The sequence below is a fragment of the Mixophyes fleayi genome, chromosome 11, assembly GCF_038048845.1.
Source record: "Mixophyes fleayi isolate aMixFle1 chromosome 11, aMixFle1.hap1, whole genome shotgun sequence".
In the NCBI taxonomy this organism is placed as follows: domain Eukaryota; kingdom Metazoa; phylum Chordata; class Amphibia; order Anura; family Limnodynastidae; genus Mixophyes; species Mixophyes fleayi.
In genome coordinates this window covers 82834457-82847655 of record NC_134412.1, presented here as the reverse complement: position 1 = coordinate 82847655, position 13199 = coordinate 82834457, and the positions used below count along the sequence as shown (strand labels likewise).

The window sequence follows — 13199 nt, the reverse complement described above, 5'->3', positions numbered from 1 at the left end:
AAAGATACATTTGGGAATAAGCATTATTATTAAAGCAAATTATATATTTTGTAGTTACTGTAAAAATGAGCATTCTCCTCCCCCCCCCCCCCCCCAGCAGTTAAAACCTTTGGGAGGGCAGAGAATCGGGGGGAGGGGGAGTGTTACAAATATTTGTTTCTGTAAGCAATCTTTTTACCGTGATTTGGTATCGCTGCAGTCATGTGACTAGGAATCATGCCAATTGGCTCCTGGCCATTGAACCATCACCCGACGCTGTCAAGGGACAGCTAAAAAAAGAGTTCTGACTGCCCCCCCTGTTGTACAGACTCTAGATCCCTATATGGCCATTCCCAAGCATGTTTAACTTCAGATGTGCAGAGAAATAAAATCTATTTCATTTGGAATGCAAAATAGCCCCAGTGAGGATTATTTACAGGCATTGCTCAAAAGTACAAATCTGCACTAAAATCGTAACAAACAAATCAGCCGTGTACATCAATAACTCTCGGTAAAAGCAAAATACAACTGGGCACAAGGATCACCTCGTACACGCTACGTGTTCGTGCTGTAGTAAACTGGATCTCCCAGAGCACTGGCTGGTGAGAGATCTGGATTCCCGTACTAGAACGTGCCATGTTTTCAGAATAGTGATATTTACTGTTTAATCCTTTCAGTGCAAACAGGAAAGTTTTATTTGTGTACCTCAGCAGGGGATATCCAGTAGATTTTTTTATGATCAGAAGGGGAGTAAAAAAAATACAGCAGATGATTTATTGCAAATAAGACAAAGTTGTTGATGTAATGTTCCGGCACATTTTTTCAACTGATTTTTCAATTTTTAAAAGTAACTTTTGAACAGTTGATGTTTGGTCCACGTGGACTTCAATCGCCCTGTTGAGTGTAGCAGGTTGGTGGCAAAATCATTAAAACGGTGCATGCAGGCTGCTTGTGTATCCAGTCCGATGCATGCGTGCTTCGTACGTGCTGGTTGTGATGGCGCTGGTCAGCTTGTGATTGGTCGCGTGGTCGCACGCTGAGAGCTTACTGCGGGCGGTGACCGTTATATTTCGTTACACAACTGACGTGTGTGGGTGTGTGTACAGTGATTGACTACGTGATGTGAGTTCCGGCACCTTTTTTCTTGCCAAAAAAAGCACTGGGTATGACCCTGAGTGATGTAGCGACGCCAATGGAGACCTTATCAGATGTGGATGAATAAAAGATCACACAGTTAAATGGTACCTGTTTGTGTCTTCTCATGTGCATTTATTGGGACGAATTTTGTACCTACCAGTTGCGCGTCTGCATAAAAGCACATTCTTTTACTCACTTCAGTGTAATAAAAATAATCAAGGAAAGAATTCCACATGGGATGAAGACTGTCCTGATTTTCCCTCTCTCACACGATTGACTGAAGACCTGAATTAGGCATGGCCAACCATTATTTTAAACAAAAATGTTGAAATTAATGATGGGTGGTCCGAAGGTGGTAGTCAGGTATGTCAGACTTTGATATACCGTTTCAGCTTTTCCACTATGCGTATTTTGAGGAGGATCGCAACGCTAGGAACAGATACGTTATTTGGAGACCGTTCCAAGATCCAGGAAGTGGGCGTGCACCATGAAATGCGTTAGTCTTGCACATATAGAGAATCGGCACGGGTCTTCATTTTTTACTGTTCATTGAGTGACTGGGAGCCTGTATAGGATCAGCGCTGATCAGAACTTGGTTGGATAAATGGTTTGGGGATTTTACATGGCAAAATCACATAAGAACTTTTCGCAGCTTATTTCGGCTTTTCTGTTTCTGTGACCGAAAAGCTCTCCAGATGAAGTATTCACATAGGAAATGACTTGATTTTGGATAACAAACTGAAAAGAGTTTATTGAGGGTGTCACTTTTGCTTCCTATCCATCTTGAACTTGACTGTTTCCCCAGAGCCCATGGCAGTGACTGTTTACACAGTTGAGATTAAGAGGATGAAATTGTACTCTATTCCTGCCTCGCACATGTCATGCAGTCTGCTGTTATTCTATCTGCTGTCATTTGTTCAGTACTGACCAACTGCACAATAACACTTCTCTTAATCCGTATGTTAGATGTTATTCTCGCAATCTGTAATCAGTGGTGGAAACAGCGTCACTGTTCATAGGCAAACCGAGGGGGGGTTTCCTAGTGCCTGGAAACCCCCCTCCAAGCCTGGGGCACTGTATAATTGAGGTGGATGGACCCTGCCCCCGCTTCACACAGCTCTGCATGAAAAGGGAGAGCTGCGTGCACCTAACAGTAGTGCACACAGCATTGCCCATGTATATTATGGGGATGGGAAGAGTTGGAGAGCAGCCAAGCACTGTCTAATATTATAGCCACGCCCCCATGCAAGCTGGTCACACCCACTTGTGGCGTGGTGTGGAAACCCCCCTCTACAAATCCTGCGTTTGCCCCTGCCTCTGGTGTGTGTGTGTATATGTGTGTGTGTATATATATATATATATATATATATATATATATATATATATATATATATATATATATATAATGGCACCTGGTTAATAGTTGTCTGGGTCTAGTTTACACTCTAGCAGGGGTCCCTATACTTGTTTATCAACCATTTTAGTAGGAACCAGCTCGGCCTGTATTTCTTTGTTGACCATTAATTTCATTGGGATGTAACCAACATGCTGAAAATGCCATTCAAATAAATGGACTATTGAAATGTATGGGAAAGTTTCTGTAACACTTCCGTTCTAGACACATAGTGAAAGTGTCCAGTGTATGTCAACTACAGGTGAACTGCATGTGGATGGTGTATCAGATGCATACCATATGTATGTGCTGTCTTAGGTGTTTCTTTATACAAATGGAAAGCCAGTGGGTAATGGCCCTAAGGTAAATCTACGTGCTTTTATATATGGATATAGAAACACTAGACATTTTTTGGAACTTGGATAATGAATACCGTGCCTCTCGTTCTTTTATAATGTTCTTGTGCATTGCACCCTTGTATAATAACATCACCACCTCCCTCTGTCATAGGTGCCTGCCCTTATATAAGACTTTGTTATTTAAATACAATAACCTGGGGGCTCCTGATTGTCAGTTGTGCAATATATATTCTGCTGGACACTACCCCAGAACGATGGGACACTAATATTTTGAATTCCCCCCCCCCCCCCCCAGAAAAAAAACTGGTCATTGAAGGTAACAAACATTGTTCAGTGTTAATTTGACATCCCACTGCAACTTGTTAAAAAGTAAAGTATTTGTTTGTTTAGAACATTGTCCTGATGTGATCTGATTCATGTAAAAATATTGTATGTGGCCTCTTTATTTGCAGAGTTGTCATCTTAGTTACAATGTTCTCTTTGTTTCTGTTTTGTTTAGTCCAAATGTGGAGGGGCAAAGGGAAAGAGATGCAGGGCCGCACGTGTGGCCCTCCAGACTTCAAAGGGGCCACACAGCGATAGGAGGGAGAGCACTGTGCGCTCCCTCCTCCTCCTCCTCCGCGTATGTCATGTGACCTCCCTGCACTGTGCACTCCCTCCTCCTCCTCCGCGTATGTCATGTGACCTCCCTGCACTGTGCGCTCCCTCCTCCTCCTCCGTGTATGTCATGTGACCTCTCTGCACTATGCACTCCCTCCTCCTCCAGGTATGCCGCATGACTGCTCTGCACTGTGCACTCCCTCCTCCTCCGGGTATGCCGCATGACTGCTCTGCACTGTGCAGAGGAGGTCACGTGATGATGCGGAATTCGGCTGCCCTTGTTCTGATTAGATTGGGAGCAGTCGGCTGGGGGAAGAGGGCGAAGACTCACTGGGCCTCTGGCCTCCTGTTGTTCACTGCTGAGTTATTCTATGTTGGACCAGGAAACATACATATGGTGCAGCAAATGTTTAATAACATTGTCTAACTAGATAAATGTGCTGCTGTCAGCAGAAACCAGTCAGACAATAACTTAGTCTAACATATCATCATCATTTATTTATATAGCACCAACATATTCCGTAGCGCTACTCTAGTGTAAGACTAATAAGAGAAAATCTCTGTTTTTTTTATTTATTTTGCATGACATCACATTTGTAACCTGTTATAAAAAAAAAAGTCTTTAAATGTTTACCCTTTTATATTTAGTTTTATATAGTTATTAAAAGCCACCAAGGAGTTCTATGACTCTATAAAGGCACAAAGCCACAGGCTGAAATCTTATACAGGTCATTGAACTCTGAGGTAACGTCTAAAGTTCTTTAAAATAATAAAAAAAAGTTGAAGGTACGCATAAACTAAATTACTTTACCTCACAAGTGTCCCTGTGGGGTAGACCCCAATGTACCGACAGGCCGGCTTTTGTCCTAACTATTGTGAGGGTAACGGGTGCTGCTTGCACCATTGGCAGGTGTGTGTAAGGACAGTGTTGGGGGGGTGCCTAGTGCTTCCAAATGTTAGATATGATCCCAACATGAGGTACCACACCCCCCCCCCCCATTTTAAGGTTCATAGGTCTAGTTTAACAACAGAGTGCATTGTGGGAAGGGTATTAATACCTGCAGTAACGGCTGCAATTTTGTTACTTACATATTCTATTGCGTTCCTTCTGAAAAAATGAAAGTTCACTATAATGTTCACCCAACCCGTGACAACAAAACACACCTACATGTGAAACCTCTCAGCAACTGTAATGAAAGAGTTAATGCGCAGAATACGTGTCTAAACGGTGCGTTCTGACATCACAACTCGCTTATTATAAGGATGTATTATATAAACTTTTATAAGCATGTTGTACTGTGTGAATAGTGTATATATAAATAGCATATAGTATAAGTACTTAACAGTCTGACATCTGTTTTATTATAAATATTTTATTTCATCACAAAAAATTTTCATCATTGAGTAAACAATATAAAAAGTGATTATTATTTCCCAGAATTAAAAATGATGTCACAGACAGGCAGCTGCATTGTCTTTTATAAAAAAAAAAATATTATTATTTTTGGTGCTGCAGCTGTATGAAATAAGGAAACACAGAGCATTTTCAGAAAGTCCTGTAGTATCCGGTGGGTTTACAATGAATGAAATACATGTATCTTGATTTGTTAAAGCTGCACTACCACCTAGGAAAAATATTCCTAAATTGCCCCCTCCCCCGATCAGGAGCCCCGGGGCTCTGCTAGTTCTGTAATACAGAATCCGAGAAATCATTTTGTTAACCAGCATTAAACGGCGGCAGCGGACCAATCATAAGCCGCAATCTTTTGGTGCGGTGTAAATATTTGCATGAATAATATCATAAATGCGAAACTTTTGTAGACGTCATAGGTGGGAACCTGATAATCGTTTACTGGCATTAGGGGATATAGTTGATAAATACAAACTTAAGGTCAGCATTAATAAACATTTGTGAACATTAGGAGGTAAGTAATGAGATAAAGGCTGAGTAAACCCACCACAGAGTTTTCACATTCTTCATGCCAAATATTTACAACCTAATTTGTGCCACTTTCAAGTTTGTATCTCCTTTAGAAATGCAATGTTACTTTGAAGAGTATAGCATATGTTAAGAACACAAAGATAGCACCACAACCTATTCAAACATTCAGATTTCGGTTATTAATTTCTTCCTATTTTATCCAGTTTGTTCAATACCCAAAAAATTGCATCATAATCATTACACTCTAGTATATTGCCACTAAATTCATAGGGATAGACTGACTAAAACGGAAAAGTGGAGTTGTTGCCCATAGCAACCAATCAGATTCTAGATAACATTTATTTAGTACATTCTAGAAAATGGTAGATAGAATCTGATTGGTTGCTATGGGCAACAACTCCACTTTTCATGTTTTAGAAATTTGGATAAATCTTTCCTGTATTCTTAAAAACATCTGTATACCTTTTTTTTTTTCCATGTAAGCATTTATAGTTTGAAGATGTCCTTTAATGCCAGTTTCTAGCTAGCTTGTATGTAACGCACATATTCAAATTTGATTAATTGTCCAAATGTCATAAATTTAATGTTAATATTTATTGCATTCCAGATCCACATGACCCATTTTTATGGGAAGGTACAATTCCAACCTACTTATTCATGACCGTACAGCTATAAAGCAGCAGCGTACCTGCGTAATTCAGTATCAACCTGTGCGGTACGTGGGGTATTAGAACATTATCCATAGAAAGATTTTCATTACTAGTAGTGATAACTGCTAATAATAATAATAAAAAAAGTGTAAATACACAAATTCTGGATCTTGACATCTCTGGGGTAATATTGTAAATGTCTATTATGTGTAGGAATGTCCTTCTCATCTGTGTTCACAAGCGTTCCGCTCTTCTCACCAGTAATATGAAACATTCCATCACAGGAACCCAACATCTCAACAGTAATTGTTGAAATGTTCCATTGGTGGGGAAACAAGTCCTATGACAATCAGGGCAAATGTTCCACCCCTGAAACCCAACATCCGACCAGTAATAAATAAAAATGTTCGTCCTGTGGAGCCCTACATCTCACCTTAAACAGCATAATATTCATATTGTACTCATTACTAATAGTATACACTGCCCCCTTGTGGTACACAACAAAGGCACATGACTGTTCTACTTGTACTACCTATGATACCTGGGATCATTAGATCATGGCATTGGGACATCCTGATTAAAAGGGAGATGTAAAAACTAAAACAATATTGATGAGTGTGCTCTCATTAAAAGTTTAATTCAAGATTAATACAAAGCTTTTTAACGAGTTTGGAGTGGCATATAAGATTAACAACAATCCCGACTGGATAATCGAGACCATGTCCCTGAATCACCCAAACCACAATGATCAGCTCAAACTAGGGGGTATATTTACTAAACTTCGGGTTTGAGAAAGTGGAGATGTTGCCTATAGCAACCAATCAAATTCTAGCTGTCGTTTTTAAGGATGTACTGAATAAATGATAACTAGAATCTGATTGGTTGCTATAGGCAACATCTCCAATATTTAAAACCCGCAGTTTAGTAAATAAACCCCTATGTCTGGCAATATTAACCCCAGTGTGGTGGAACGTACCCCTTTTAGATCTGGCACTGTCCAGGGAAAATCAGGACTGTTGGTATTATGAAGATCACTTCAGATCCATCACCTACATAGACCTTCTATAGCCCTTAATTAATGGGTGAGATCAAAGATGTTGTTTGACTCCACACTTCATCAATGTGTGCAGTCTATCAGGGGACCCTGCACATAATATCACATGAAGCAGTCTGCAAATGTCATGAATGATCCATCACTGACAATGACAGATTCCATTATTGGTGGGAGTTCCGGAATATTCAGTATAATATGTATTACCTTATAAACTGGCAGTGACAATGTGAAACCTACTTTGCTTCACAGATGGTCCAAAAGATTGTCAGGACCCAACTCCCTACAGTTCTCCAAAATCATTTAACCCTAAAAAGGGAAACTTCTTGAGCTGTACCTTTTAACCTGTTAAATTGCATTTCTGACAGTGGGGTAAAATTTGACCAGCACAGAATATCACAATTTATAGTAATCCATTATTTCAGAAATTAGTTGGCATTGCTCAACAACATACCCTATACCTTTATCATTGGCTTTACATACCGAATGTAATAACAATTACAAATAAATACATTATAAATTAACATCTTATGAGATGAAGGTGGAATTTCCAAGTTGTTATGTTTTTTTTATCAGTATTTTGGAACAAGGCAGCTAAACGAGAAGCCGGTGGTCCTCCTAGACAACAAAAATATACTGTAACCCATAGCAACAAACCAGATTCTGCCATTTTTCTAGTACATTTCAGTAAATGAAAACCCTTTTTTTTTTTAAGTTAATTGAGCAGCAATTTTCATAACTGCCCATTCTAAATTAATCACTAACACAAGCAAAATAGTGGATCCTATTCAAATTCCAGTGATTTGTTCTACAAAAAAACAAAATAACTTTGTGCTTTGAAGGATCAAGTAACTTATGTGGTTAAGATCCTAAAATATAGGATGTCTTTCTCCAGCGAAAAAGACAAGACATCCAAACATAGATTTTCATGTAGGCTGTGCTGATGACATTCAAAGAATTTGGAACGTTATTAACTTCATCCACCAAGGAAATAACGATTATTTAAAATCAAAGAACCGAATAGAAGAAAAACTTAGTTACAATTGCTTTACTGTGGTGAATCCACCTCTATTAGAAGTCTATGCCATGTAGACACTTCTAATATAGTACAATAATATTATTGTTTATATAATGCCAATCATATTATACAGCATTCTACAAACAGTACTATATCAAATAATATTTACGCAGTTGGGTTTAGACTTTTATACATACTTCTATTCATGACAAGGAAAACATTTATAGCAAAAACAGCCTAACAAATAGCTTTCGGTTGCAAGCACCAAACACTGCTTATATCTTCATGAAATTAGACGTTGAAGTGCCTTATTTGTTATAAACACTCATAGGGTTTGTGTCTATATTTAAAAGCTTTCAATGAAACTATGGTTTTAATCCAGCTTTGCAAAAGTGCTGTTTTATCTGGCGTTTGGGGTTGAGAAATATCTGAGAACCGTTAGAGTTAAAATTCCACCTCTCTTATCTTTTGTGGTTGGAAAATAGTTGAAAACTGTAAAATGGTTTTTGTTTTGTTTTTTAAGATTCCAGCTCTCTTAGCTGTCCTTTGTCATGTGACAACACTTAATTGTTTTACATCTCATTTGATGTATCGTCAAGGTCTTACATTTGTATATTCTAATAACAATCATTTATACTATATTCCTGCTGAAAACCATGAAGTGCCCTGCAATCATCAGTCCATATTTTTTTAGCCAAGAGGCATAGATTTATTAAATAAAGTGCAGTACATGTATCTGTCAAAATTATTCCCGAACCAGCTGGAACACAAAAGCAAAACAAATAATATTTATTTTTTTCCATGTTACTTTAGGACAATGTAATCAATTGATTTGGAACTGCGAATCATATTTATTCCCTGCGTTTCCCATCTTATTATATCAATCATTTCACCTACACTGTGTCATTTTCTATGTAATAATGCTAAATATGGACCATTTTAGCACAGATGATTTTATCATTGTGGACAACATGCCACATTTTAAGGAGTTCTTCTGAACTGAGCTTGTGGACCACCAACAAGCTCCTGTAGAAACAAGGGTCCTTATTCATTGCACTAGATCTCTTTTTGCTTATTCCGAATGTCCGAAACCCCGGGTGTAACTTGGGTTCCGTACCTAAGGACTTTAAGCACATTCCCAGAAACACATCATCAATGGGAAACAACTGTATCTTCTCAGAAGCTACAAACAATTTTCTGGCTAGAGAAGACGCCATTAGAAAACCACCACCCCCAGCGTAGACCGGATAGGGTTTGTCGTACAACTCTTTCGGGATAAAGTATTTGCTTTGCTTGTTCCTAATGGGAACCGCTCGAGATATAATATCACCTACAAACAAGCTTGGCAGCAAAGGGTCTTCCTTTTTGAAGGCCAAGAAATCCAAGACATTTTCGGTGTTCACAAAAATATCATCGTCGCCTTTAAAAATAAACTGGACATTTGGGCAGTATATGTGAAACCATTTTAAGAAATTGACTTCTTTAAGGGTCAAGTTAAAAAAAGTATCCATGAAATCCCATTGTAGGATGTCCCCATAAATCTGGTCTTCCTGCTCAATAAGTCTCTGAAGGTTCCAGTGATCTTTACCTATAGATGTTGTCCCAAGGAGGAACAAAGTCCTAATTTTCTTTCCGTCTACCTCTTTCTCCTTGCCCCAGGTTCTCCTAACAGCCTCCCTCCGGTCATGTTGCTCAATGATGGACTTCACCACTATGAGCAAGTGAATATCTCCATGGCATTTCTCGGGGTGGTTAAGCAACAATGGGAAATACCTGCAATGTCTGTGCAGGATGAACTGATGGAATCTGGGGTCCACATGTTTGAACCAAGGTTGTCTCCTTAGAGCAGTATTTTCAGGACACCTACTTTCATTAATGTCCCACCTTGGTGGTGGTAAGTTTACAGCATGAGATATAATGCTACTAGTCCTTTCACTGGTTCTTCTGTTAGAGCTGTTTTCTGGTTGTAGCCATTCATGCATGATCCTTGTATGGAATGCGATCCTACCCTTTGACCCTTCCTCCACCAATTTCAGTTTATGTATGGTCACCAAGGTGGCAAAAAGTAGTGACACAGTTATACAAGTCTTCAGTACTCTTCTCCTTTTGAACAGGCACTCCATCCCTGAGGTCGCAATGGGACAAACTTCAGCGTGGTTTGGATCTCTCCTGTCCCTTTGTCTTCTATGGCTGTGAGATATGTGGTAAATGTCTGTGGAGCATGTCTGCAAAAACCAAATCTCTAGAAAATGCATGTACAGGGAGGGTACAGAGGACTACATAGAGTAGCACCTCGTGCAGAACTCCCTCTGTTGCTTTACCGAAGACTTGAAGTGCAGCTATAAGACCTGGACCCTTTTCCATCTCATTGCAGTCTGCTTCTGTGCACTCTGCTCCTGGTGCTTTTTAAAAAGCCAACATCTGCTTTGCAAGTTGTGTGTCCTTCAGTCGCGTCCTGTTTGATGCTGAAACAGGGGTCATACTGTTTAGAGAAGAGTCTTCTACTCCCTACACAAAGTGCATCTATTGCTTCGTATCCTTGTGCTGCAGAACTCTGTCCTGGGACTCGCCAGATGCAAACTGCTGCTGTGAGTGCTGTACTGTGCAGCCAGTTATGTCTGTGCAGATCGGGTTACTGAGAGCCACACTTGGTTGGCTTAACAGCTTAACCGTTTCACTGCCTGCTGGTTTTCAGCTTGGTACTCAGGCACCCTTTGGAGCACTACTTAGGAAATCACTGAGGTTAGTATAATGTTATATGAAAGGTGTGTCTCTAACACACTAACCTCATTTCCTCTCCAAATACAAAACGTGCTGCTGTAAATTGTTCTGTTGTTTTCTTAATATTAATAACGTGTTCTTCATTTTTTTATATCATCATCATCAACATTTATTTATATAGCGCCCGCAAATTCCGTAGCGCTTTACAATTGGGAACAAACATTAATAAGACAATACTGGGTAATACATACAGACAGAGAGGTTAGAGAACCCTGCTCGAAAGCTTACAATCTATAGGACAATGGGAGTTAGAAACACAAGGGCATGTGCTACATCATATTGCACAATGGACCAGCCAGACTGCAAAGGTAAAAGTACTGAGTGGGCTGTGTGTGTTGCAATGTTGGTCAGAAGGTTGTTGTCTTGCGTTAGCAGTGTAGAGGATGGTAATAGGGTAATCTAGGGAAATTAAGATGATGGTTGAGGAATATCATAACATTGTCTGAAGAGGTGGGTTTTCAGTGAACGCTTGAAGGTTTGAAGACTAGAGGAAAGTCTTACTGTGCATGGGAGGGAATTCCACAAAGTGGGTGCAGCCCAGAAAAAATCCTGTAACCGAGAATGGGAGGATGTGATGAGAGTGGAGGAGAGAAGTAGATCTTGTGCAGAACGGAGGTGTCGAGTAGGGAGATATTTCGAGACAAGTGAGGAGATGTATGTCTGTGCAATTTTGTTGATGGCCTTGTATGTTAGTAGAAGAATTTTATATTGGATTCGTTGAAATACAGGCAACCAATGTAGAGACTGACTGAATGGCTCAGCAGAGTAATAACGGTTTGTAAGGAAAATCAATCTAGCCGCTGCGTGCAAAATAGATTGTAGGGGTTCAAGTCTGACTTTGGGAAGACCAGTAAGGAGGGAATTGCAATAGTCGATGCGGGAGATGATGAGTGCATGAATTAATGTTTTTGCGGTGTCTTGTGTCAGATATGTGCGTATTCTGGAAATGTTCTTTAGATGTATGTAACATGATTTAGATATAGAGTTGATGTGGGGAATAAACGACAGTTGTGAATCAAGGATTACACCTAGGTAACGAGCTTGCGGGGTGGGATTTATGGTCGTGTTATCAAGAGAAATAGAAATGTCAGGCAGGAAGCTTCTGTTTTTGGGTGGGAATATTAATAATTCAGTTTTTGAAAGATTGAGTTTGAGTTGGCGAGAAGACATCCAAGATGAAATGGCAGAAAGACAGTCAGTAACGCGAGACAACACAGATGGTGAAAGATCAGGAGAGGATAGATAAATTTGTGTATCATCCGCATAGAGATGATACTGATATCCAAAGGAGCTTATTAGTTTTCCAAGAGAAGTGGTGTAGATAGAGAATAGCAGAGGACCTAGGACTGAGCCTTGTGGAACTCCAACTGATAAAGGAAGTGGAGCAGAGGTGGATCCAGAGAAATTAACACTGAAAGAGCGATTAGATAGGTAGGATGAGAACCAGGATAGGACAGTGCCTTCAAGACCTAGGGATTGTAGCGTTTGTATGAGGAGAGAGTGGTCAACAGTGTCAAATGCAGCAGAGATCCAGGAGAATTAGAAGAGAGTAATGGTTGTTATTTTTTGCTGTGATCAAATCATTGACAACTTTGGTCAGCGCAGTCTCTGTGGAGTGTTGAGAGCGAAAGTGTCATCAGCACAGTCTGCATGGAGTCTATTGGTGTCTACAAATGATGTTTTGAACCAGCGGATCTTACAATTAGGATTACAACTTTCACAGCTGAGTTACGAGTGACGTATTTAACAGCTGGTATTTTTTCTGAATGGGAACCTTTTTTCTAAACAGGAACCTTATTCCATTGCACCATTGTATCACATGATCAGTGATAAAGGATTGGTTTACTATCCCCATGTGATTAGAAGCACTGACTATATAGAGAAGGCTGGTCTGTTCTGATAATCACACCTCTGATGAAACGGCCAGAGTGCCGAGAAACGCGTCAGGTATTTGCTGGATTCCAGTCAGTGATTGTAACAGCGGAGTCACTAACATACCCCGGGGTTGAAGAAACTTTCTCCGTGATTTGAATGGGCAAACCTCTATACAATACCGCTTTGAGGCTGAATCTCCATGACATTTGATTGCCTATTCGGGACTAACGTTAAGTATACAACATCTTAAAAGGCATCTATGTTCCTCTCATAGAGAGGGTGACTATTGTGTACTCAATTGGGGACTTTATACACGAAGTCTGGTTCATATGAACCTCTTGAATTATCTATGAGTGATCTTTACTATCACATTAGATTGCCTATCCGGGACTAACATCAAGTATATAACAACCT

The 13199-nt window shown here is 39.8% G+C and overlaps 1 protein-coding gene across 1 annotated transcript; it reads right to left on the bottom strand.

The window, feature by feature from the left end:
• Positions 1-5826: 5826 nt before the first annotated feature.
• Positions 5827-10857, bottom strand: LOC142106934 (UDP-GlcNAc:betaGal beta-1,3-N-acetylglucosaminyltransferase 7-like). The gene has a single exon (XM_075189989.1). The coding sequence runs from the start codon at positions 10382-10384 to the stop codon at positions 9053-9055; it is 1332 nt and encodes a 443-aa protein (XP_075046090.1). The 5' UTR covers positions 10385-10857; the 3' UTR covers positions 5827-9052.
• Between the last annotated feature and the right edge of the window lie 2342 nt (positions 10858-13199).

Coding starts and splice junctions, on each gene's coding strand:
- LOC142106934 (XM_075189989.1), bottom strand. CDS start 10,384: ATGCATTTTCTAGAGATTTGGTTTTTGCAGACATGCTCCACAGACATT.